Raw genomic sequence first — 27,784 nt, 5'->3', positions numbered from 1 at the left:
AGTTTTGCAGGGGATTTTGTGAAATACACATAACCTAAAATTGTAGCTCTACGATGAACAGCATTCGTCAACTAACAGCAGAATATGTTACAATCTTTAGCTAACATTATGAAATGCTACAGTGTGTTCCACAATTTTTCCATACTTTTTACTTTATTACTCCATATTCAACTACTACAACTATTATTATTATTGTTATTGCTATTATTATTTATCTTACATAAATCCTCAGAACATGCACTGAAAGTAGGAAAGAGGTCAGTATCACTGTCATCTAGAGATTTAACAGTTTTTAATCCTATTGTGCACTATCTGTGGAGTCAGCCCCGCTGGAGTGAAACGTTCTATACTTAGTACCTAATCTTCATGACACAGTATTTGACACAAATACATTCACTAAAGTCTGTAATGGTATAAAACTGTCCCACATCAAGTTTGCATTTAAAGAAAACAATGTAAGTTGTCATTGCAAATAGTTTTAGTGTACTAGACTAGTATTAATTTCAATAAGTATGTGTCATCTCCTAACTTGACTCCATTTGTAAGTGGGTTAAAGGTATGCTTCCTGTGCTTTTACAAGACTGCTGAAGAGGAGAAAGTGGGTGAGTCATACTGTTAGAAATCACTCTGGTGGAAAGTGTTCCCGTTAAAAGCAGACTCATGTGGGATATAAATGATTCCAGTAAAACTCCAGTTTTTGAATAAAAGCTATTGTTGAATAAGTCCTGAGTCAGTGTATTTCTGATATTAATGTTCTCCAGCTGCAGGAGATGCAGAGACATCTTCTCTATCTTTCTCTTACACACACACACACACATAACCACTGTGACATCACTGCTGGCGTTGGTAAGCAATCTCTCTAATAACCTAACCAAAGCCACACCATAAAATTCCCCAGTCTGTGAGTGATTTAAAATCCATTAGTCCACCACACCATTTTCACTGCCCAGATGATTCACATGCGCACAGAGCACAACACGAACTATGCTTTTCCTTTAATACAAAGAGAAGAACAGAGTGTGAATCTCTTTTGCTCTGTTTACTGAGGATCCTCAGTGCATGTTATAGAGGTCAATCGATCGTTATATTATTATGATATTACAGCATTTTACTCTCTAATAGTGAGATTACTCCATTCTGCACTGCCTTTACATGGAGTTTCACATTCAAGTCACAGAGGACAACAAGACTTTGAAATATATATTTTAGAATTCAAAAAGGAGAAGTGGGTAATATATGAATAAAACATAGTCATGTCATAATCTACATATTCTGCTGCGTCCACACTGAAAAAAATACAAATTGGAAAAATAAATTAGGGCAAAACTGACACAATCTGCTTTCTAACTGTCAAACCTTATTCATGCATGACCTGTATTAAGATATAACCACTTGCTTACACAATTGTTACTTTTAACCAGAATTGGCATGGTTGGGATGATTACACAGTGAATGACCACAGTAACCTCTTACACAATAAGAACAGCCACAGCTTTGACCCCGTATTTTATTTAGATCAAAATTTACATATACAACATAAAAGTAGACAACAATATAGTTTGCATCATAATCCAGACATTTCCATAGACATATCCATTGGTAATCTACATAAATTGTAGACACAAGAGCAACTAATCAATAAATCTGCTCTATTATTACTAACATTTGTAGCCAAGTTACAATTTCGGGCATTGATGCAGATTCTGGCTTGACCCTAAAGAAAAGGTCTGTGAACTTTAACTTTCAAAGAATCATTAATATGTAACCTTATAATATAAACATCCTCTCAGAACAGTGTTTATCATTATAATTCCAAATGTGGCACAAGCAGAAACATAAATGGTAAGGATACATTCATTAACAATAATAAAGTTTTTACAAGCAGGAGCGGAAGTCCAGTTAAATACAATTTTGTCAGTGTAGACTGTTGTAAGGCATTTTAAAGGCTTCTGACTTTCTAGGATACTGAGAGGCAGTGTTTTCCACAAATAAATGAAAAGTTAAATATTATCAGTAAGACAAAAAAAAACACATTGCCATCTGTAGCCTTTGAGCTATACCATATAAACAGAAGAGCGTACACCAAGTAACAGAGAGATATGTAACCAAAAAACAATCAGGCCACAGTTTCACGATACAAAACCTAAATACTTAAAATGAATACATGTTTATATAGATATTTTTTCTCTTTATTTTGCATAAAAATTATTTGATTATCAAATGTGTATAAAAATCTACTTTGTAGACAGTGAAATATTCCAACACTGAAGAAGCGCCAGGCAAAACACATGAAACAAAGGTTAAAAAAGAACAGCATTTGTATTCACTGCTATGTTCCATCCTTCTTGCTTGAATTTAGCAATAGAGTCCTATCATAGTATTTCACTTCAGTACGTAAATACTTGAGTTACACCAAATCATATTACTGTTTGTATAGACATTCCAAGGCCAAAAGCTATTCACCATCCTCTCCTACATTCTGTTCTTCTACAGTGATTGACACAGGATTAGAATTCTGTTTCGATGATGCAAGATCATCACAGAAACCTGCTGTGGTGGTCTGTCTGTAAGCTACAGGCTCAAAAAAAGGCTGCATGTTAACTGACAATCTACCAGCCCTCATTTTAATTTGAAGAGGATGCCTGTTAATGCCACTAATTTGTGGAATTTTCCAAAAAAAGAAAAAGAAAAATCCTTCATAACACCATTTAGCCATTCAATAAAACAATAATAAAACAAACCAATAAAAAAATAAAATAAAAATACTTCGAGCAGCATACACGTCATGTTTTTATCTACTGATTTGTTAAAACACGTAATCATTCTCCTTTAATTTATTGGCGAGATTTTCTAGACAACCAGACAAATGAAGGAACAAAAGTATATAGCTTACACCTGTGTTTATAGGTCTGTGCAAAATGTACATTTTTATTTTCCATCTGTAATTTATCTGAATCTCACTAAAAATCTCTCCTCCTCTTCTTGCAATATAGTGTGCTTTTACACTATCAGCATACGTATATATCCAGTTTTGAGTTTAGTAGAGGGCGCTTTCATTATATGAGTTGGGATAGGTAGGTCTGTTCCAGGGTCCATTGTAATCTGCAGTAGGGAGACTCAGCGTGCTGCTGCTCTTCTTGTTCTTGAGACCCCAGCTGAGGAATGATGGTTTTTTTGCTACCTTGCGAGACTTCGGGTTTTTATCATCCTCATCATGTGCCAGGCAGATCATGGAGTAGGTCTTCGACAGACCGCTGCAGTATGTAGCACTCTTGGTGGGCTTCAGAAACAAATAGAGAGAGAGAGAAAAAATTAAACCACCAACAACACTTATTCTGAATAAAACAGCATTTATTTGAAATATAAATATTTTGTGACACTATAAATGTCTGTACTGCCACATGTGATCAATTTAATTCATCCTTGATGAAGAAATATAAACCTCTTCTTTTTTTAAACCGTACTGACCCCTTTTGAACGGTAGTGTATTTATATTCATAACTATATTGTGGATATAAATATTCTTAAATATAATTCCTCTTTGGGATATTAAATATAATTCCTCCACCAATGGTAGGCAAAGAAAACCTTGAGAAAAAAGCAGTTACCATTGGCTGGCTGCTGCTATCCATCATGCTGACCACTCTGATGTTGACGCCCTCCTCATCCACATCCTTTAAAAGCTTCATAACGTCACTCACTCCCAGCCATTTGCACTCTGTGTCGCCCACAGCAACAATGTAATCTCCTTCTCTCAGTCCCTCGGCCTGGTGATGAAGAGACAGTGGAGAGAAAAAGAAACAAAGGAAAAACAAGAGAAGGTCAGAGAAGTAAATCACGTCCTGCAAGAGTGGCGCTTTGACACTTCAGATATTTATGGTATGAGTTTATCAGCACGACCACACTGCTGTTACCATAGAGATGAGCTCTGAGAGGACTCATTCTTGTGCTCCAACAAAAATAAAGTGAGTTATTTGTGGGAGGCACACAGCTGCTTGAGACAGCTTGAGACTCGTATGGTCAAAAACAGGTGCAGTGGGCGTGGATATATGTGTGTTTTGTTTTGTTTTCATTTAATTGCTGTGGTCAAAGATTAAATCTACGTCAGCTTCAAGGACATTCACATGTATAAAAGGAAGATTAATTGAAACAGGAAGTAGGTACCTCTTCTGATAATTGTCATGGCTATTAATTATTTATTTGCAATACAATGAAGGGGGGAGAAGTTTACATCAAGGAACACACAAATGTCTCAGTTTCTTTCTGTGCATACAGTTGTACACAGTGGTTTCCACTGTTGTTTTGAACACCATTGTTCATTATATGGACAAAAAAGTTGAAAAAAGATACTTTAAAATATCTTCTTTTGTGTTCAACAAGCATTATTGTGTTTGTGTCTGTGCATGAACACTCACTGCTGCGGGACAAAGTGGATCGAGTGACTGTATCTGAACGGGCACATCTCCCTTCAGAGTGAATCCGAGGTCTCTGTCCTGCAGTCTCAGCCGGATGGTGCGCGGAGCTGACCATCTCTGCTTAGCGGAGAACACTGACAAAGGCCCCTGCACAACACAAATACAACAGCAATTCACTATAGCAACTCACCTAATTCAAACACACTCGGGGCGTTTGTAACTTTAGCCTGCCACCCTGGTTGTCCTTGGCTGTAAATCCAAACTGCTCACCATCCAAACATTTGGCTTACTGGCAGACTGACTTCACGCAGTATATGCGAATGGCTTTGCTTATATGGTGTAGAAGGTTTATTTAATATCATCATGAAAAGCACCGCCATCTGAGGTGATGTTCAGGTTGAAGCGTTTAAGGCAGTGGTTCTCAACCAGAGGGCACAAAAAGTTTTACTTCCAGGGGGGCCAAAAGAGCCTTCAAATTTAAATTTAGTTACATTAAAAATCTTAAAGGGTTAGTTCACCCAAAAATTACATTTCTGTCATTCATTACTCACCCTATGTCGTTCAAAACCCGTAAGACCTTCGTTCATCTTCTGACCCCACAAAGGCAGCAACAATTACCACTTTCAAGGCTCAGAAAGGTAGTAAAGACATCAGTAAAATACTCCATGTTACTACAGTGGTTCAACTTTACTGTTAGTTTCCTATGCTGTTGACGTAGTAAACACAGTGCAGCACTTCCGGGTTCTACAGCAGAAAGGCGGCTTAGTATTGGCCAACACCACAACACATGCGTGTGATGCTGACGCAGGAGCTGGCCAATGGTGAGCCGGCGTTCTGCCATAGAACCTGGAAGCACTGCACTGTGTTTGCAGCGTAAAGAGCGTCAGAGACTGACACAAACAAGAAGAAATTGTTATTTTTGTTTGTTTTTTGCGAGAAAAAAAAAAAAAGTATTCTCGTTGCTTCATAACATAAAGGTTGAACCACCGTAGTCACACGGAGTATTTTAACAATGTCTTTACTACCTTTCTGGGCTTTGAAAGTTGCAATGATGTTGCTGCCAATGGCTGGTTCAAAAACCTTTCAGATTTCATCAAAAATATCTTAACTTGTGTTCCGAAGATGAACGAAGTTCTTACGGGTTTGGAATGACACGAGGGTGAGGAATGGCAGAAATTTCATTTTTGGGTGAACTAAACCTTTAACTGCAATGATAAAACACTAAAATAAAGATGTATTATATTAATATTTTTTACCTTATTTGATTTTATTACAATATAACTACCAGAGTTACATAGTGTATCAGCTTAGATAGGAGGGCCTCTCTGAGAAAAGGGGGGTATTTGAGTCGAAAAGTTTCAGAACCACTGGTTAAAGTGGTATATGGTTGACCCCTGTCTCAGAAAGGTCATCTGACTTGATTAAGGACTTGCAAAGCTTATATGTTAAACTGACCTCCCCATGTTCTACGGAAATGAAATTTCAAGTAAGGGGTAATTTAAAGTGCCCATGGTAACTGTTACAGGATCACAGCAGTGGTTCTCTGAACTCTCTGAAGGTCACTCAGACATCTGAAGGTGGTAAAACTCAAATATACGCTTCCATAAAACTAACCACATCATAAACTCTGCCTCCTTCACCTGAATTAGCCTGCTCCCCACAGCCAGAGGGAACGGAATATACGTCACTGTGGTTCTCTAATGTTCCAGTTCTGTACACCAGATTTACAATTCTAATATTCTAGCACAGAGTCAAACCGATTCTTCCAGTTTCACAGAATCTACTGCAGACGAAGACTGTTACAGAAATCAAACTCAAAATAAAGACAAACGGGTCAATGAAACAAAGTTAGGTTGTGAAGATTATCTTGAAAAAAATGTGTAAGAATCAGAAACATTTGTTGGTCACAGAGCTTATTTTCTGCAATAATCCAAAATACAAAAGAGGAAATCAGAGTGATGCTAACTTCTGGATTGACCTAAAATCACTGCAACACTCTATAACAAAATTATTTACACAGAGATATACATTTGACAATTATATAAACTTAATTACTAATAAAAACAAAGGTTTTAGGAGGAATCAAGTTTAAGAAAAAATTAACAGCACATCACCCCTCAACAAGTCATTCAAAATGTGGTAGGTATCATTAATGTCTGTGGACAAATAGTGCAGGATGAGTTTTGTGCCAAAGTTAAAGGGGGGGTGAATTGCTGTCTCATGCATACTGAGTTTTTTACACTGTTAAAGAGTTGGATTCCCATGCTAAACATGGACAAAGTTTCAAAAGTTAAGTTGTACGTTTGAAGGAGTATTTTTGTTCCAAAAATTGTCCTTCCGGTTTGTCACAAGTTTCGGGAAGTTTTTTTCGAGTATGGCTCTCTCTCACGTAAGAGAGGGCGGAATTTCCTTATATGGGTCCAAAGGGCACTTCCCTCGGAAAGACGCACGCGCGCACGCACTCAGAGCAAGAGAGTGAAAGCAGTTCGCCATCAAAGCGCCCTGCCCGGCTTTTGGGAAGCCAGTGTCACCAAAGAAGTGTGTTTTTGGTTGCCAGGGCAAGACAACCCTGCACAGATTCCCAAAGAACCCAGCGTTAAGGCACCCGTGGATGGAGTTTGTTTTTCCTGAGCATAAACGGAGGTGTAGACTGTTTGTTCCCTGCATTTCGACGATGATTGTTTTATAAACAAAGCCCAGATCGTCTAATGCTTAAGGATCGAGCAGTCGCAATAAAGGTTCACGGTCGTGCGTTGGAACCGGACGGTGAGTAACTGTTGAACAAATAATGTCTCTGTGTGTTGTCACTAGCTCGGCGCGTTAGCACAGCTTTAGCTTCGCCCACACGGCCCGCCCCCAGCCGCTCGTTTTTTTCCGGAAAGACTCGGTACACCCTATCTTTCTTTGATTAATATAATAAAACAAAAGACTTTTTGGAGATATGAAGGATGCAATATTACTCTATAGGTACTCAAGATTAACAGGAGATTGAGTGAAAATGAGCATTTCACCCCCCCTTTAAATGCTTAGAGTTAGAAGTTTGTTCAAACCTCTGACACCAAATACGAGTAATAGTATAAACAAGGTTGATTTGAGTTTTATAGAGTCATAGTTTCAGGATGTTATAACACTCAGAAATTCAGATTCAAACCAGGGTTATTCATATTAGTACTGTAAAAGGAATATCATACTCTACAGACTGACCAAACAGATTCCCCAAAAATTCTAAAATATGCCTCAGCATCATCCCCAACTGGTTACAGTATTTTGGTTTTACAAAATAAATTAAAACCTCAGATTGTTGAGGTTATGGTCTGTTTGGCCAGTGTGTACAGGTCAATTAACATGGGTCTGTTCAACAGCACACATGCTCACATAAGACTTAATTATTATGTAAAACTATTCTGTGTACCAAGAAAGCTGCAAATTTGTACAAGCATTCCTGTGCTGTGAAAAGAGCTCGAACAGTTTTTGAGTAGAATTAGTAGCCCACATACCAGCCGATGGAATAGGTCTGTGACTTTCACCTTGATGGCAGCTGGAGTCTCCATCTCAGCTTTCTTTTCCGTTTTAGCTAACAGAGAAGGAGTAAAACAATGTTACTGCATGTTTACAATGTCAACTGAACTTAGCACTTTTGTTCTCTACTGTAACATGCAGGTCGTGTTCTGAGAACACAGTTCAAAATGTGATGCTTCAGTGAAAACAAAGCTCACTGTTGCATATAGTTTACTTTTTAGATTTAAAAACTACAGCAGAACTGTCAAAGTTTACATGAGCAAATAACATCAATCTCCAGTAATCCAATCATGTGATCAGGCGAGACAGAACATTTGTTTAAATCTGGAAGTAAAATGCATCGCAAATGTACCAGGACACATCCAGATGCATTAGTGTTTATATTACAAGTGTGATATGGTTACATGCGATTGCAATTAAAAGGGTGCTGGTCACACTGCACTTTTAGTTCCATTGATTTCCATTCATATGCATACAAATGCGAGAGACAGAAAACGTAAGTTCAGCACTCTGACCTGTAAATTTGTGAAGATTTGTGCCCAATAGAAAATTAATTCGTCATGGCATGACTGCTGAGCTAAATTAAAATAACACAATGCATCCATTTTGGATGCATTATACATTGAATTATGCTTTTAAAAAAAGATGCTGCAGAATGTAGTCATATTACGACCGTTGCAGTTTTTGCTAAATTTTTGCATGCTCAAAGTCTAGTGCAGCCGTGGCTTAATACTGTATGTGGTCTGAGTGATCACATTGATTAAAACATTCTAAAACTGACTACTGTGTTTATCTCTGACTTACAGATAATATCTGGTGCAAGCATGTAGTCCGTGAACTCATCTTCCTTATCATTTTGGTCGAACTTGGTAAGAGAGCGTTTGAGGCTAGCTTGCAGAATATCACTCAGGATGTCCAGTTTTTGCAGGTGTCGACAGCAAGAATGTGTGCGGATGGCCTCTTCGTGACCCATGATGGAGCGCTGCAGATGAGCTTTACCTGAGCAAACAGACAGAAAATATTAGTTCAGTGTGCTAAAGTGGAATATCCCAATCATTTACACCTGACAGGCATGCATGTATGAGCTTCACACCTATTCTCCGTCTGTCGTCCTTATTCTTCAGGATGTCAAGGGGAGAACGTCCCTCTGGCATGGCATCGTATAGTTGTGACAGAGCCTTCTCTTGTTTGTCCTCATCATCACTAGGCATCACTACACATACAGACACATACATCATCAACATTTAAAAACTGCATTGCTTTGTTCAATACAACAGGATACAATCCTGTAAATTTCAATTTATTCCACTAAGGCTATGTTAATTGTTGTGGCATTTACACATTCCATTATGCATTTACTCGGTCTGTTGAGTCCAAATAAGCTCATTAATAGCCAAAACTGTCTTTTATGGAGACGTAAAAACACAAGAGAGGAAGAGAGGATGGAGGAGTGACTGTTTGAATAACAAAGAGAATGTTACATAATCCCATTAGTTCTGGCACAGTCCATCAGCACACTGTCAAAAGTAGCCGAGATACTGAACCTTCTCTGGCTTTCATTTCCCTCCCTCTTTACGTCCTCAAAAAAGCTCCCCAGAATAAAGTCCATTAAAGCACTGATACCTGAATCCTTCTTTACTCTCACAAGCAAAAGGAAACAGTTTCTATGAATGAGACACAAAGGTAACCTTTAAAGGTTCCAGTGGGCTGTCAGCCAAAGGGAGATGGCCAAGAGCTGTGATTGGCTGCTTAACTTACACTGGTGGTCAAGCAGAGCGGTGGAGACAAAGTAATGGGCCAGTGAGTTGTAGTGATTGGTCTTCAGATGGGACATGGTAGTCCAGAAAAAGGGCACGTTGTTCTTAATGGGGGTCTGGATCATGGACTGGTGAACTTGACTGTAGGTCTCCCCCACCTGAGAAAAGAAGGAGAGAGGGGTAAATGTCACAACCACTCCAGACAGAGGAGTAACTGTAGGCTTTGGGAAAAGGCCTGCATACTGACAGGATCAATAGGTCATGTATTTATACATATGTAAAAATGTCCCTTCGTAACGATGCCCCAAGGTTGAATTAAAACAGAAAGAATATCACAGCAAAACATTTTTTATACATACATTACTTTTCAAAAGTTTGGGGTCAGTACGATTTTTTTCATGTTTTTGAAAAAAGCATCTTATGCTCCATTTATTTGATTTAAAAAAATACAGTAAAAAAAGCAATATTGTAAAATATTATTACAGTATAATATAACTATTTTCCATTGCAATATTTATTCAAATGTAATTTATTCCTGTGATGGCAAAGCTGAATTTTCAGCGTCATTGCTCCAGTCTTCAGTGTCACATGATCCTTCAGAAATCATTCTAATATGATGATTTGGCGCATAAGAAATATTTCGTCTCATCAACGTAAAAAAACAAACAAAACAAAGTGCTGCCATTTCGGTTGAAACTAAATATTAAGGATTTCAAGATTTCAAATTTCAAAACAACAGCATTTATTTGAAATAGAAATCCTTGTTATCTTTATACACCTTTACTGTCTCTTTTGATAAATTGAATGCATCCTTTTTAGGCATCACTGCATTATAATGTACAAAATTCATTCTGAGATTTGCTAAAGATTACTACACAGATTGCTAATCGAAATGTAAAAATAAGGTAAATGAGCATGCACAATTAAATATCAACTAAGTAAATATTAAATAAATAAAAAACACTCCAATGTATTACAGATAGATCCCCACTGTAATATCACTGAATTCTTTAGTCTGAAAACATTTAACAAGTACCTTGGCAGCCTCTTGTGCCATTTTGAGCAGGCTGAAGAACTCATTTCGGATTCCTGGCAGAGTGATCAGCTCAAACATACACTCCTGCGCCTGTGCTAGCATCAGCCGGATCAGCATGCTCAGCATTGCAGGACTCATATCATAACTGGGAGTGTGTGTAAATGTCTCCTTCAGGAAGTGCAGCACACCTACAGCAGAACATACAGAAACAAAACCGGACAGAATTCAACATTACATTCAACATTATATCTACACAAACCAGTCCCCTTATTTTTGCCAGTCCACTGCAACACAGCGTAAATTAAACAGAAAATTCTAGATCATTTCTTATTAAGCTTCCCAACATTATAGCTCATATAAAATAGCATTGTCATCTCTTTCATTTAATGATTTTGCAAACACAGAGATCTGAACACAGAGACAGTGTGTCAATCAATTTCTGTAATAAATCAAAGCAACAAAAGGGGAGCGCGATCATATTTGGACTTTCTTTCCGGTGGAGATATACAAAACATTTAATGTGATGAAAGACAGCGGGTTTGGCTGTTTTGATAGCTTAAGAAAGCAAGCCAAATCTCTCTTTATGCTGCTGTTATTTTAAGGAGGTTAAAAACCAACACAAGCCACTGAGTTCCCATGAGCCTGTGACAGATCTGCTGTTGAGGGGGAAGAATTACATCATGTTCACTCCACCTTAAAACACAATCAGAACCTGAACACACGTCTGTTCTCATGAGGCAGGAGTTCAACCATGGTTCATCATGGACAGTTTTGGATACCTTACCTTCTCACAGACTTATCTGCATATAAGAAGTGCATCTACTCAAAACCTCTCACCTGCAGATTTCTGGAAGGCAGCGATGGCGTCCTCGAGTCCAGCTTGTGTCTGTCTGTCGGCACGGGTGCCAATCTGGGAGTAGAGAGCTGCCATATTGAAAAGCATGCTGGCTTTCTCCAGAGAGATGTTCTGTTGGCACACAGGCATGCCAGTAAAGGAGTCATACCTGCGTAGGCACAAAACAATGTGTGTTAAAACTCACGTGAGGCTTATTTTTTTTGTTCGGTTGCATATGTAGTGCTGTGTTAATAGGAATTGCATACTATATGTTTATTAACAGTTACGTTAATTCTCTCCAGCTTTTTAATGATGACACCTTTTCTTTATTTATCCTGTCATCTCCCTTTGTCTCTAGGGTAATAAATGAAACAAAAAGCTGATGTATAAACACAGAAACAACAAAGGCAGCCTGACAGTCCAGTCAGACCAGTTGTGTGTTTCCTCTGAATGAGTTGTTTTGTTTACAGATGATACATACTGGTGTGGGCGAGATGCAACCTACCATGTGAAGAAAATGCCAAGCTGGCGTGTAGGGGAGAAAAACCGAGTCTCCAAGAAGGAAAGTTGACTGAAGTAGTTGGCAAGCAAATCCACACCAGAAGGATTACGACTGGGGGTCCGACAGGCCTGAAACACACACATTTATTTCAGGATCTTTGATAATACCGGTCTCATTGGTTAGTCTAGTGCATCTGTTTTTACTGATCAGATTTATGTAATCCAAAATTTCAATTTCAACCAAGAATCGAACCTGGCACCTTTTACAGATGTTGTATCATACCTGTCTCAGGTCCATCAGGTCATCAATCTCATCCTGAAAGTTTGAGCCGTCTTCACTGTAGTGTTCCAGGATGAAGTCCTGTTCAAATAAAGCATTTTCATATCAATTAATTGATAATGTCAACGCAAACACAAAAAGGCCACAGAGTCACGTATAGGTCTGTTCTCCTTGTTAAACTTGTCTGAAAACTGATGTAACAATAACACTGTGTCATAGATTCACCTGCATTGCTATGTCATTACAGAGCTAAATTACAGGTTGAAAGCATCTGATTGATCCTTGTCTCTCAACAAACATCTCAACACCCACTTATTTATAAGATAATAAATGCCATGCATCAAACATCACTGCAGACTTTCAAAACAGCAATTAACGTTTTATTGAGTCTTTGGCTTCCTTGTTTATTACTCTGTGATCTATTTTCTATTTTCACTAAGAAAAGCTTTGAGAATCATGAAAGCCACCTAACTCAACCCCTGATAACTGAGGTAAACATTGAGGGGTCGTCGTGAAAGAAACTGACCTTGAGAGGAACAGAGAAATCGACATCCTTTGTCTCCTTCAGTCCCAGAGGGATGAGAGGGATGCTGGCTGTCTCTCTATAAAATGAATACAAAGAGAGATTAGAAATTAAATTTAGAAAAACCAAAGGAGAACACTTTCAGTATTTCAGTAAGAAAGAATAAGGCTTTAAGGCTGACTCAGAAAGGCCAGACCCACTAATCTGTGTGTGACTCAGAACTGAGACATGCTTGTGTATGTGACCCCTTTCACACATTACAAATACTATGACGATTCTCTGCAAGTCTCAATCAACTCTAAGACTGAAACAGCTGATACCCGAGTAAAGGATGGTTTACCATCACAAGCCTATTAACCTACATGCGTCATAGAAAAATATTGACTATTATAAAAATTTGACTTAAGAAAGAGGTGTCTGTGTGTGAGTGGATATGTCTGGTACATTTTGTCTGATCAAACTTTGTAAACTTCAGCACAATATAATTATATGAACGTTGTCATTGCATTAACTACAGTACTTGCACTGGTGGGGCATTAGCTCAAAGCAGGCTGGGTGAAGACAGACTAGAGAACACATGAGTGTGAGCTGATGAGAGGCAGTCCTGGCCTGTCCTGATTGCATCTAGATGACAGATAACAGTGCAGCACCAGTGTGGTTCTGGGAAATGTTTGTGAGAAATATTGCCGGACCAGAGGAAATGACAGTAACTAAATTCTCTATGCCTAAAAAAACCAACAAATCCGAATTTTAGTTAGACTGTAAGGACATTCATGATGTTATTAAATATTTATTTCAAATAAATGCTGTTCTTTTGAACTTTCTATTCAGAAAAATATATTAAAATAGAAAAAAGTTTTTAAATTATAATATTTCACAACATTATTGTTTTTGTTGTATTTTCAATAAATTAAATGCAGCCTTTTAAAACAAACAAAATCTTTCCAAATTTAAACATTTGAACAGTAGTGTATTATAAAAAAAGTTAACATTGGAGTTATGAATTGATCATGTATTATGTAAAAACAATGAATAATTATATATTTATAAATAATCTAGATTAATAAATGCTGTATAATTTTTGTTCATTGTTATCTAATCCATTAACTAAGGTTACCTAAATGAACCTTGTTGTAAAGTGTAACCAAATAATTAAACACAAAAGGCAGGAGAAGATGTGAAGAAAGAAGTTTGTGTAATTCGGTCGTTCAAATTCTGGAACAGATTACTTGCAGGCCTAGATATAAGAACTCACTCTCAAACTGGAAACAAAGTTCATTTCAAACTCCTAGAGAATAACAGTAACATTTCCATGTTGCAAGTGTAGCACTGAATCACACATCACAACAACATGTTGACATCCGCCATGTTCTTCAGTGCACTATGTAATAAGAACTTCAAAGAACGCAAACCAATCACGGTGCAGAGAACATTAACTGCAGTGATACACAGAGAACAGAAGACAGGTTTGTCTGTACACTCTTCAAGCCATGAGAAAAACAGACAGAGAGGGATAGAAGGGGGGCGCAGGGCATGAAAGAAATGAAAGAATGCAGTTCTGTACTTATACTGATACACACACACACACACAGTAAGCTGGAAGCCAGGTGCAAAAGAGAATGCCACATTGTGTGCAGCTACAGGAAGACCTTGTTCTGTTCGGTCTTCTGTGCATGAAACACCGGTGATAACACTGCACCAATGGGAATATTCCTTTTCTCAGACTCATCATATTCAGGAGGTGATAGGCTTTGTTTGTTTTACAGGACAAATAAAGCGGGTTTGTAGAAATCTGAAGAAACACATTTGCAGTGAGGAGGAAGAGAGTAACCGGAGATTCTGGAGAGAGAACGCAGGCTGGTATGCACAAGCCCTTCAAAGTCAAAAAGCACAACCACAAATATACTCAACAAATACAATGCCTGTCCAAAACGGACAAACCTACTGCTTTATTACTGCTATTAGTACCATTTTAAAGCAGCAGTATTAAAAGTATGCAATGACACAAATGGAAGTATTGGAATCATGAAGGGACCAAAATCAAACGAACTGAAACTTTTAGTTTCTTCAGAGTCGCCACCTTTTGCCTTCTACCTATGTTGGGGTTCTTTAAACCAACGTCAGACACCTGGGATGCTTTTTAGATGGAATAAAAATTTAAACACTTGTTGGTAACTTGAATTTGGATTTAAACAATTTGAGCCAAACCCATCTGTTACAGGACAGATCACAGCATAGGAGATTTAAAAGATTATATTCATCGACAAAACAAATTAAGTTTAATTCAAAAGATCTAAGATTATGAGAAACATAAATTGAGTCAAACCTGTGCCTTTGTTAAACTGGGACAGTTCACCGAAAAAATGATTAATGTAGTAATTTTTTTTTACACAAATGGTGTTGTTTTGGGCCCTACTGAATTTCATTATAGGGATTAAAACATACTTCAAAAGATATATTTTTTTGTGTTCAGCAGAAGAAAGAAAGTCATACAAGTTTGGAACAACATAAGGGTGAGTACATTTAAAAAAAAATAAAAAAAATAAAGGGTGGGTGGATTTTCATTTTTGAGTGAACTATCCCTTTAACACATACCACACTTTTACTTCAAAAAGAAAAAAGAGAGATTGTCTCTCATGTTTACAGCTTTAAAGCGAGTTATAATTACGGATGTAGGTCAAGGGTTCAGAATCTGGTGCAGATGTCTGCAGGAGGTTTTTCTGGTTTACTATGAACCCTTCAGGCACAGGGGATAAACACCCTTTCATTAGTGCTTGGCCTAGAGGAACAAACCTCAGACTGTAAGCCTCAACATGTTATGAAGCTAATGCTGATGAAGAACTAGCAGGGTTTGAGCTGAAAATATGTCTGAGCTTTCTTAGAGCAGAGTAAGACGGCTGTTCTCGTGCAGAGGGTGAAGCAGGCCAAAGACACTCAAGGGTGCGTGTACGTGTACACACACTCTCACTCACAGTGGTCTGAGAGGCAAAAGAGGGCTTAGAGAGGATTTAAAGAGGACTAGAATCCAACTGTAACCAAGGAAACACACTCCAACCTACAAAATAAACAAAACATACACAGCATGATGGTCAAAAAAGCATGACTGCAGTGCCACTAATGAATCCTTTCATTTTGGCTGCAGGGTTTACTTTGTATGCCTAATGAAAGAATCACTAAAACATCCTTGAATACAGAGAACGTGTTTTCCTCTCTCTATTGCCATCTATCTGACGGTATGACCATTCTAAGCCAAAACATTTTCTCACACGTGATGATTTTGACAGAATTTGATGCCAGTGAGAGAATGTCAAACATGCTATAACTGTGATACCATGGAAAAGGAAGCAGAAACACAAAATTAAAAAGAAAACTTGAACACACTCCTGCACATCCTCTTCTGACACGTGAGAGGAGACATGTGGCATGTGTGTGAGAAAGGAGGATGAGCCTGAGGAATCAGCAGAATCATCAACCTGTCAACCCACCTCTGCATAAACCTGTCTGACCAGTTGTGTGGAGTGGAGTCTCTATTGAAAATTTGATTAATGTAAAGAAACTCGAAAAGATGTACCCGATTGACCAATGAACCTGCAGTCCATGTCTTGTCTTCTCTTTAAACTTCAGCCAAGTTTAGATTATTTCTCAACTATAAGAGTAGATAGCAATGGAGGGAGCATTGGGTAACATAAGTAGAAGAGACCCTCCAATCAACCTTTTTCCTGAACACAGAAGCCTCCTTTACATTTCTGGTCTTCAGTGTTTCTAGCCAAATTAGTTACTTCTTAACACAAAATACATTTTGAAGAATATGGGTAACCAAACAGTTAATGGACCCCATTGACTTCCATAGTATGAAAAAAAAAGAAAAAAAAAACTATGGAAGTCAATGGGGCCCAACTATCCCTTTAAGTGCTGCGAGACATAAAATGCATAAAATTTTATGCTTTAATAAAATGAGACATAAAATGCTTTGACATAAAATGCAAGGCATATATTCTTTTTTTTTAGATTTGCTCGTGCTCAAAACATATTTTGCAGGAATTTCTTCAGTTTATTGCTGTTGTTGTGGCAGTGACTTAATACTTAAACAAACAGAAATTGCAATTGTATTTCCTTCACTATTGTGACGTATATCCGAGTGAAAAGGCTTCTCAAACAAGAAAAAAAAAAAAAGTTGGCCAGGACTTGATTTTGTCCATCAGGTTTTGATGGGATTGCTGGATTGTTGTTGTTTGCTATTTGCTGCGATCTCATTTGAATGACTGGATTTTCTTAAACTTCCTAGTACTGGAAGGCCTTATGACTGTGTAGCAGGAGCTCACAATATTCCTTCTGAGATACAAGTCATAATCGCAGGAAATGTATGTGCATGCTTACATGGAATCTGTGGCCACAGAATTTCCAAAAAAGCTTTGCTGATTTCCACAATATTCAAACATCTATCCTCTATGACCTCCTAGATCAGTAGAGAAAATGTGATAATACAGGGAAGTGAACAGGGAGTTCAACAGGGAGTCTGCTCTTATATCATTCTGCACACAGCCCTTACATTACTGTAATTCATCAGGGAGGCTCTGTGTGTCCAGATAAACTGGACATGTGCGTGAGTAGAACTTGTGCATCCTTTTCTCTAGAATGGATCTTAATCTGCCTTGAGTAAGTTCTCACTGTATCTTTCTTCATCCTAATCAGTGCTATGTGTGCGTGTACTTACTGTACGTTCTGATAAACTTCCACAGAGCTATTGAGTCCTTCCAGCTTTTCCATAAGAAGCTGTAGATCTGCGTTGACATAACTCAACTCCAGCACCACCTGCTCCCGAACCTTATTATTGGACGTCGCCCTTGAGAAAGAGAAAGAGAGGGAGAGAGAGGATAAGCAGAGGTCATATCTACAGTAACTCACAACACTGCACCATTCGCACAATTTCACAATGTCTCTGGTTTGAAATGTCCTGCTAGTTCAACATCTGCAGTACAGAAGGGAGAGGCTGATAAGAATGTAGCTTTTGTTATTTTGTGTGCTTACTGGCACATGATAGAAATAAGTGGCAAGTGTGCAGTACAGCCATGCTTGTCAAAGAAAGGCTTTACAATTAAACCACACTGAATAGGAAAAAGAGATATGCCTGACTAAAACCAATAAAACACCACATTATAGAGAGACAGACGAACATTTGCATAGCAGCCCTGTTTCATCTGTGACTTCTATTCTAAAATCTTGCCAATGGGAGGAGGTGAGGTGAGGCCAGGTTGGACTGGAGACTTGAGCTCTTATTATTCACACAGGCAACATCACACACAGTTGTAAAATAGAAGAAACAAATTTGTTCCTTTTTAATCGCATAGTACCTTGTGGTTCTAACAAACACACTCAACAGAGGGGAAAAAAGACTACCAGGACACCTTTATTACATGTATGTACTAGGCCTACTACTACTACTAACAGGATATGCTTTCATTTTTAAGTAAATATAACTCCTATGAGTCATGTTTTCCATTATTTAATACCCAACACCTCCCTCACTGATGGGATCGCATCAACCTGAGTGAGAAATTAACCTCTCTCTGCTTTTCACATCTTCTATTATATATAATGCAGTGGTTCACTTTCAACAGCAGAAGGGCTCTAATAAAATACATGTCTTAAAGTCCTCATGAGGTAGCCTATATACAGTATTATTCTGTACACAAACGCAAAAGCATATTGGCAGGGCGGGACGTTACAAAATTAGCATCAATGAAACCGGTTGGGCATGTAGGCTCACTCAAACAAACACACAAGAATGTGGATTACAGCCACTTAGATCAGAAAGATAGGTACGCAACGACACATACCTATAGATAGGTTTCTCTACGCCACGACGCGTAGAGAGAGAGAGAGAGAGAGAGAGAGAGAGAGAGAGAGAGAGAGAGAGAGAGAGAGAGAGAGAGAGAGAGAGAGAGAGAGAGAGAGAGAGAGAGAGAGAGAGAGAGAGAGAGAGAGAGAGAGAGAGAGAGAGAGAGAGAGAGAGAGAGAGAGAGAGAGAGAGAGAGAGAGAGAGAGAGAGAGAGAGATGTGGGGGAAGGGAGTTTAATAAAAGCAGATGACATCCTTACAATCAATCTATTATGTGGTCCCTTCTCCCATGAACCACTAACCTCTGAGACCCATGAATGAGAGAACATTCCAGATCACCTCTGAACATAGAGCAGCTATGAATGGAAGGTGAAGAGATTGAGCAAGAATCCACACCCCATCCCAATAATAATGAGCTCAAGCAAAGAAAAACACTCAGACATCCGGCTCTATTGAAGGGCTATAAAACTGACTCATGAATATCATTAAAATACATACAATGTTTAGATCTGACTCACACATTAAACACAGAAGTAATTACGGTAGAGTGTTTCACTGAGTTATCGACAGAGAGATCCTCAGGCGCCTGCTGACATGTCTGTGTACGTGCCTGCGTGGACGTGTAAAACAGGCTGACAGAAGACCTCAGGGCCATTTGCACACCCATCAAAGCATTGCAATGACCTCACTAGTGTACCTGTCACAACCGTCACCTGTTGACTAGATCTCGAAACATTCCTTCGAGATTAAAAGCACCAAACTGCTTTATGCCTTGTATCTGCTTGGATCCAGCCTTGTTTCAGTCAGACAGCTCACAATATCCATCCAAACGCCAGCCAATCTCAGATGACAATAATGACAACATATCATCAACCCACAGAGAGTAAAAGAAGGGAGACTCACTTATAATTTCTTAGTCAAAAGAGCTTGTCCAAACTGTATTGTTCTATTAAGATTTAAAGCCACTTTGATGTCAATGCCAATCAAATGCTGTGCTCCAAGGACCAACCCAGCAGCAGGTGTGTCCTTCAAAACCATGGAGACAACAGACACACTTAACGTCCCCATGGCGACCGGTTTGTGCAATGTTAGTATGTGTGTTTATCGCACAGGGAAAAACATTGGGATCTTTGAGAGAGGTAAAGTAATGTATCAGCTGTGGTTTTCACAACAAGATGCAACAGCAGTTCTGTAAACTTCACAAATATCTGTCCTTTCTGAATGAGCGTGGGTGTTCACTGAAAAGATGGCAGTGCTTCTTATCGGCTCACATTTCATTTATATAAATGCTTCCTTGAACAGAACTGATAGAAATCTGACAGACAGTCTAGCACTGGCCAGTTACAATCAGGCAAATTATGTCCTACAATCAAACCAAAGTACAATCAGAACTTTCGTGTCCTGACACAATTTGCATCAACAGTTACAGTATTCAAAACCATAGATAAACTTTTCAGCAGCTGAAAGAAAATAGGCAAAAAATATATGTAGATTACTGTTCAAACTTTTGATCAGTTTTTTTAAAGAAATGATTAATTTCATTCAGCAAGAACACATTAAATTCAAAAGTGACTGTAAAGACTTTTAAATTGTTACAAAAGAAATCTGGTTCAAATAAAATGCTGTTCTTTTTTCAAAAAATATATTAGTAGCACTGTTTTCAACATTGAATAAAATAATAATAGCAATAATAAATGTTTCTTGAGCAGCAAATCAGCATATTAGAATGATTTCTGCAGGATCTTGTGACACTGAAGACTGGAGTAATGATGCTGAAAATTTGACATCACAGTAATAAATTACATTTGAACATATAATAAAATAGAAACACTTGAATTTTAGTAACATTTCACATTCAGTCTTTTACTGTACTTTTACTTTTTGAACAAAAAAAAAAAATGCAGCCTTTGTGAGCATAGGAGACTTCTTTCAAAAATTATCACAAAAAAAACTATGTAACTAAATAAACAGTTATTTTGAGGTAATGCCATTCAGTTTACTGCACATCATAAAAGTGTGTGCCAACAACTTTATGACTGCTCAACAGTGACACATGCATAATTATGTTTTGTCAATTTTGTCAACAAGCCATACCAATTGAAGAAAGTGAATGCACTCAATTAGAAAAATATATGTTATATTTTTCATTTTAACAAAGGCTAATTTAAAATGACCATTTTTGGTTTAGGTTTTCAGCCCAGTAGGCCCAGAATTTTCAGTTTCCAAATTCTAATTCACAATGATTCATTTTAGAAACAGCAATGCCATTAACATTCTGTGAACTGATATGTTCTTTTGTATGAAAACATTCTTCCTTGATGCCATATTAGCGTGCTGCAAAACACCAGAAAGGTGACACTAAAAAAATGATTTGCATGATACTTTGCATTTTTAGTTAGACAGTTTTTTCCTCTCTCGTCTGGTTCAACTATAGTAATACACATGGCTGACCAGCGGTTAACATTCAAATCAGTGCCAGCATTTCATAGTTGATAGCTGGCTGCTAGAATGTTTGAAAAAGGACTTTGTATGGTAAATATATCTCAAAGAACATACTTTTCAAAATAAACTGATCTAAGCAAAGCACGTTTTTTTAAGAGATTAAAGGGGAAAATATTACTTCACCTCTGGCAAAATGGGCTTTCAATAAAACGTGGCTGCCTATACAGTAGAAAGTTGAAAAGATTTTTGAAATTGGTGCTACCTGACTAGAGAAAACAGTAAACCTTCCCTTTTCGCAAAATAGGTAGGAAAACTGCAACACCCATAATGCACTCGCATGTGTGCCGTCCAAGGCCACTCCCACCAGTCTGCCATGGATATGCTTGACCAGGGTCGAAAACCGCCTGGCTTTTTTAACTTTTAGTCATGATGATGGTGTTGAAGGGGGTGTGGCCACAGTGTTCCGTTTTTACCATAATGATGTTTAAAGAGTAGATAATACTACTATACAATGATACAATTTTCAGTGATAAACCTACCCTTACAACTGTTTTGTTAATAACCCTCTGTCAATCCGACCGTCCGAAGGAAGGGACACAAAAATGCGGAAGTATAATCTGTAGTTTTCACGAAAACCCTGGAGCAAACGCATCATCCGGCGGACTTTTGCGGACACTTTAAGGTTTCAGGTTTCAATGTCCTAGTTCTAGGCTCCATTGGTATCTATCAGGTCTGAAAAATCTCACATATAGCATATTTCCAGCCTCTTTAGTCATCAGCTTTAACAAAGGCACAATGTTACTGTGTCTATCATCAACTCCAAATCTAAAGGTAAAAATGCTAAAGGCACACCTGACAGGTGAGATGAGAGTGCAGATGAGCTCCAAACACTGGCTTTTGCACACATACAAACAGACAAATTCTTTGACGACAGGTTAGCAGCAAGGCTTCTGACTGAAACCTCACCTCAAAAAGAGCAAAGGATTCCTCCAAAACAGGGAAATGATTTACTTGACAGAGCCAGGGCTCTACGGTCTAGTGCCAGATACTTCAAGACAGATGTTATGTAACCAAAGCAAAACAGTGAATGAAAGACTACAGAACTTTATTTAAAAGAAAAACTTGTTTTGTCAATGATTGAAACATTATTGGGTTATTTTGGGAAATACGTCCTGCATTTGTTTGCATATCCACCCACATGCCCGTAGACAAACATCATAGGTGAGGGTGATAGATGAGCACTTGCCCTTGGGTTTGTGTCCACACATAAGTGTGCTTGACTTACTTGAGAAGGTTCTCTGCTCCAGCTCTCATCCTCATCTGTTTGATGATTTCCTGGTTGAGAACCGCTCTTTTATTCTGCAGTTTACTGCGGCCAGTCTGAGCAAATGGATTACATCCCTGTCAGAGAAAGAGATGGAGAGAAAGAGATTAACAACAGCTTACATGGCTCTTGGGGCGAGGACTCCCTATTTGACAGCTAATATAAAATGAATTTATTGGCTGTTTTTATACACTGTGAACATTTCACAGTCTTATAAACCACAACTGCAATGCATTCCATAATTCCTATAAAAGATAAACACACAAGCACATGCCAGCCGACTCATACCTTGTCACGTCAGTAAGGTGTGGCATACACAGTACATGCTGTAAGGAGATCAATTTCCTACCCAGACACGCCTATAGAGAGTATCTATCTGTCATAAATCTGATAGCTGAGGGAGGAGGTCTGATTTATAGGAGGCTGGTATCAATCTAGATGGATAAAAACGCAAACTGGTTACTGCTCTTATCGTGACAAACATTCTATGAGATCATACTGTGAAAACGTAATGTCTATTTCTGAAAATACATAAACTAGCTATGACTGAGCACACAGGAAAGAGCACCAGCTTTCAATGGTGAAGTGATCTAACTTTTTATTTCATTATAGCCCAGTCCTAATGTATTAAGTTATACAAAACTGACCGCTTGATACATAGTTACTGATACTGACTGCTGTTTGTGTGAACAGCAGATATAGTTTATTTCAATCGGTAGTTTAATGTATAAAAGCGGCTACTGACATTCACACAGTCACTGTTTAGGATCGACAACTAAAAGTGTGGTCACATTTTCCATTGTTAGCAAAATGTCACGTTCATAATCAAGTACCTTCAATAGAAATCCATGTGATCAGGAATTTCGAGTCAGGGCAAAAAATTTCCCTGGTTCACATCGGGTTCAAGTGGGTCATATGAAGTAGCCATGGAATGCTATTTGGTTTGAAGGTGACCTCTGTTGAGTTGTGCTTCATGCATTGCTATACTATTAGAAATGGACAATGGACTGTTTGCTCACAAAATTTCACCCAAATCTCACTAATGTGACTTCTGAATTGTCATGTTACAAAAACAGGTTGAATACCATCTGTAACCAAAGTCAATACCATTTTCTATTCTTGCAACAGCCATGAATAACATCTGGAAGCACAGATACAGAAGTAAATGTTAAAGATGGTGACTTTCATACTACCTGAAAGTCTTATTTGACAATTTTTTTAATAATGATTACTATCGAGGTTTATCTATCAAATCTTAATTAGCAGACTTTGGCGCTACAATGCTTTATTTATTAGTGCAGATGAGTACAGCTCTGGTGGAAGAGAGACATTAAATGCATCTAAAAGTGTCAGATAACACACAGCTCATATCTCCGTCTCTATGAGTTACCAGAACCCCAAATGAAAAAAAAAAAAAAAAACGCATCACGCGTGAGATACGAACATGTGCAGTGCAGAGTGCCTCTCGTATTGCATGACATGACAGACTAGCTGCCCCGTGAGGATTTGTTCGCACAATATAGGTTGGCCGAAATGCACAGGAAATTTAAGCTAGTCAATTTAATTATATAATTTGGTTGTCACTTTTGTTAATAATCTGACTGAATGTGAATGTAGCAACCTCAAACAAGAAAACCATAGACTGCTGCAGTGTAAACATGGGCTGTCTCTCAATAAATGCAACAGTGGTTGTCAAAGGGACCAGACGTGACCTCTAGAATACCGACCAGGGCAATGTTTAGCGAAGCAGATCCAAAAAGCTGCCAGCACAACTGCGTTACACACAATCACACAGCAATTACCCTGGACTAACAGTGCAGACAGAGCAGAAACAAGGTCCTAATCAAACCAGGGCACAAATGAGACAGAAAACAGGGCCTCAACTGAGTTGTATATTGTGTTCAACATTTTGCAACTGTTATATATGGTGGGGTATCCGCACAAATATGAGACTACGGTAACAAATGTTAATTTCTATTCTCAGCCTTGAGAATAGCCAATGACTAACCATTCTGTCTCAAAGTTGGACTACACAGTAAACATTAAAGAATTAGGCAACAGGGAGTATATGCCATTATGATGAATGTTTTCATTTTAGTTTAAAACGCACTCTTTCCTTCTTACTCATAGCTGATCGGTCACTTTACGTAATGCTATGAGATGTTCAGAAGCCATGTTATACTAATCCTAAATCACAGAACAGCTTCTCTTGCCTATGCCAGGACATGAGATGGGAGCATCTGTGTTTCATTAATGTTTGTGGTTTGGCTATACACTGTCACTGGGCAGATGCAACACTAATAGGAGGAAAACTGGGGGAAAAAATGCTGAATCTGCGATTCAGTTTCTCTAAGCAGTGCAGCCCAAGCAGGATCAGCTCAGGAGGAAATGGACCAAAACCACATCACCGGTCTGAACCAGCTCCCACCTGGTAACAGGCCTGAAACCTTCTCGCTGCAGACGGCGACCACACTCATTTTCAAAGAATTCATGTAATAAAGGAAAATGAGACATAGGAAATGTACTAAACAAACAAAAAACTGCATTTCCTCTAAAATCCAATCAGCTTTGCATTACCATAACCATATCTGCCCACACTGATTCAGAAAACCCAGTCTGTGATCCATTTTTTTTTTTTTTTTAAATTCCCATTCGTGTGAAAGCGCCTTCAGACAAACATTCACAGAGAAACTGTAGAAACCAATCACTATGCAGGCCAGATTTACATCAACCACTTTAATATCAATAAGAAGCCCTGAACAACAAAGCCCAATTGATACACTCTCAACACAAAGAGAGGTGAGCTCAACAGAGTTACACAATTTAACAATAGACCTCTTCAGCTGCCATTCACATTAACAAAGCTAAATTCCATCCAGAGTCTATGATAAATGTCAGAAACCTGTCAAACATTAGGCTACTCTTCCAAAAGTCAACAAACACATATAGATGTACACACAAGAAGACACAAGATAATCATAAGTATTGATATGTGTGAAGAGTAATACCGAATACTGTAGTCTAGTCACTCAATGGTTTATTTACAAACACACTGACATATAGGCAAAATCATGACGTGGGATTGCCTTCTTCGGTCACGTTTACATTTATGACAGTGGTTCCTAATTAGAGATTCTATAAATTTGTATTGACTCTATAATAATTGATAACTAAAATAATCAACAATAAATTTTATTATAAATTAAACTTCACAGACTTCATTGAACGAGTGCAACTGAATAGCAATGCAATTAGTTCAAAAAAACATAGGCTACATTTTTCTAAATATTTCTTGTTAGGCATTAACTGCAAGTATATATAAAAAAGTATATATCTATATATTTTTTATAAGAGCAGTAACTCTGAATGTATTATTGTTATGGAGTAAAAATGTAATGCATTCAGATGAGTGAGATGTGTTCCTCTCTCATATCAGTTTAAGTTTTTCTTAATAGCATATAGCCTACATTCACTACATTTCAATGCCTTCAAATGGCACATTGTTTGAAGCACAAAACTGGGCAGGATATAGAATAACAATTTTTTTAATTAATGAATTAAAATTACTTAGATAAAAAAATAATGCTAACTAGTGACTAATTAATTATCAAAACAATCATAGTTGCAGGCCCTCTTGATAACAATTTATTGCAGTAACACTACCTGGGGTATGGTTAGCATGTTTTTTTTTTTTTTTTTTTTTTTTTTTGTAAGGGACATTGGTATAAAAAAAATAATAATTAAGAAACCAAACGAATATGGTGAATATGGTGAACAAAATACTGAAATCAGTAGTAATCTTTCAAATAATAAATGATATACATGGTTAATTGTTTCTGAGTCTAAACTGTCTTCGCTTGGCATTGTTTTGTTTGGGCAGCAGAGCAGATGTGTGTTCATCTCCAACAGATCCTGTTACAAACACCTTATGAAGAAAGGAGGCTAAATGCCTCGTCCTTCACTTATTATCTACACTTCACGTCTTACAACTCATGAAAGAACTTAAAAATAAGTCACGAATCTTTTCAAAACGACACTAGCAAAACTGCAGTGATGCTACTACATACATCTATGACCGTGACAAATAAAAGGTCTTGAGGAATTTAACGTCAGTTACAGAACCTTCGAGAAAAACAGAAATGAAACTTCGAGTCTCTCTTACCTTTTTGAAGTAGCCATTCTCCACCGGTCCGTTGGTCTTGCACCCATTGGGAATAAGAGTGTCCGTCATTTCTGAATTCTCAACCGATGGCCTCGATGAAATTCAGAGAGCAGAAGTCGTAAGAAGTTCCTGCAGCTCAACAGGTGTGTGTCTCCAATGAGATCTCAGATATCTATTGATGCTCCACTGTTGTCCAAACTCTCCTAATAATCACATTCAGCATTCGCTATTTGCTGCACTTCCCCGTCCCGCCCCGCCCCACTCCGGATGCGTCACGAGTCAGGGGAGCTGCCCCTCAGTGGGCGGAGTCTGTCTGATCTCACCTGCGCAATTGCCACGCCCCCGATTCGACTTGTTTATAAAGGCCCTGCATCAACGACGTTATATTTAGCTCAAACATTGGTGACTGTTTAACTTGACGGATAGTCCAAACGTACCAGCCGACAACTAATACATATCATAGTTTTCAAATTACAACAGTGCTTTAAAGAGTTTGGATTTTGCTTTATTTTTTCTACTCAGTATAGGACAACTGTCAGCTGTCAGCAACCGCAGACCCAGACGTGCCTTTTTCCAGTTGTACATTTATGTGTGTATATATATATATATATATATATATATATATATATATATATATGCAAGCTTTAAAAATCAAGCTTGCATATTTAAGTTCAGTAATTTCACTTAAATGACAATTAATAGGTCATTTTCATTGCTATTTAAGTGAAATTACTGCACTTAAATATATGAGCTTGATAAAAATGATCATTCTAGAAGAAAATTTCAGATGGCACTTAGAGGCTTTTGCATCTGAACTCTTCATATATATATATATATATATATATATATATATATTATAATTTTCATTCTGATTCTGTAGGATAAAATTGCCAATGCTGTAGAGTAAAAGCGCCCTCTTGTGTCTAGATTCTAGATGTTAAATTCATGGAAATGTGGTCACGTTTGGCCTAAATCATATGGAGCAGTTTATGGAATGTTTTCAGTGTGCCAGACACTCTGTAACACAAACAAAGACACTGTCTTATGCATTGGGGAAATTTTTGTACATGCTTTAGAGCTTGTAAGTCAGCTTCTCTTTAGTCTAGGATTAGTACTTTCTATGGGGTGTGCTTAGCTGTTACAAATCTGTTA

At 37.9% G+C, this 27,784-nt stretch overlaps 1 protein-coding gene across 2 annotated transcripts; it reads right to left on the bottom strand.

Moving 5' to 3' along the window:
- Window positions 1-1,817: 1,817 nt before the first annotated feature.
- rhpn2 (rhophilin, Rho GTPase binding protein 2) lies at window positions 1,818-26,887 on the bottom strand. 2 transcript variants are annotated; one of them, XM_079865244.1, is made up of 15 exons: window positions 26,633-26,887; window positions 22,432-22,547; window positions 17,581-17,709; window positions 12,870-12,945; window positions 12,347-12,424; window positions 12,068-12,192; window positions 11,565-11,731; window positions 10,728-10,915; window positions 9,693-9,849; window positions 9,028-9,147; window positions 8,739-8,933; window positions 7,913-7,989; window positions 4,416-4,562; window positions 3,609-3,767; window positions 1,818-3,280 (listed from the first exon to the last, which is right to left on the bottom strand). In XM_079865244.1, the coding sequence occupies exons 1-15, from the start codon at window positions 26,699-26,701 to the stop codon at window positions 3,038-3,040; spliced, it is 2,046 nt and encodes a 681-aa protein (XP_079721370.1). In that variant the 5' UTR covers window positions 26,702-26,887; the 3' UTR covers window positions 1,818-3,037. The 2 variants fall into 2 exon arrangements, with proteins under 2 accessions (XP_079721370.1, XP_079721371.1); XM_079865245.1 differs by having other exon boundaries at window positions 7,943-7,989.
- Window positions 26,888-27,784: the final 897 nt, after the last annotated feature.

Source organism: Squalius cephalus, assembly GCF_949319135.1.
Source record: "Squalius cephalus genome assembly, chromosome: 3".
In the NCBI taxonomy this organism is placed as follows: domain Eukaryota; kingdom Metazoa; phylum Chordata; class Actinopteri; order Cypriniformes; family Leuciscidae; genus Squalius; species Squalius cephalus.
The sequence above is the reverse complement of the archived record's forward strand: the minus strand, read 5'-3'. Positions and strand labels throughout refer to the sequence as shown.

Coding starts and splice junctions, on each gene's coding strand:
- rhpn2 (XM_079865244.1), bottom strand. CDS start 26,701: ATGACGGACACTCTTATTCCCAATGGGTGCAAGACCAACGGACCGGTG. Junction 11,732..12,067: donor CTTGGCATTTTCTTCACATG/GTAGGTTGCATC, acceptor GTGCCTACGCAG/GTATGACTCCTTTACTGGCA. Junction 10,916..11,564: donor TGCCTTCCAGAAATCTGCAG/GTGAGAGGTTTT, acceptor GTTCTGCTGTAG/GTGTGCTGCACTTCCTGAAG.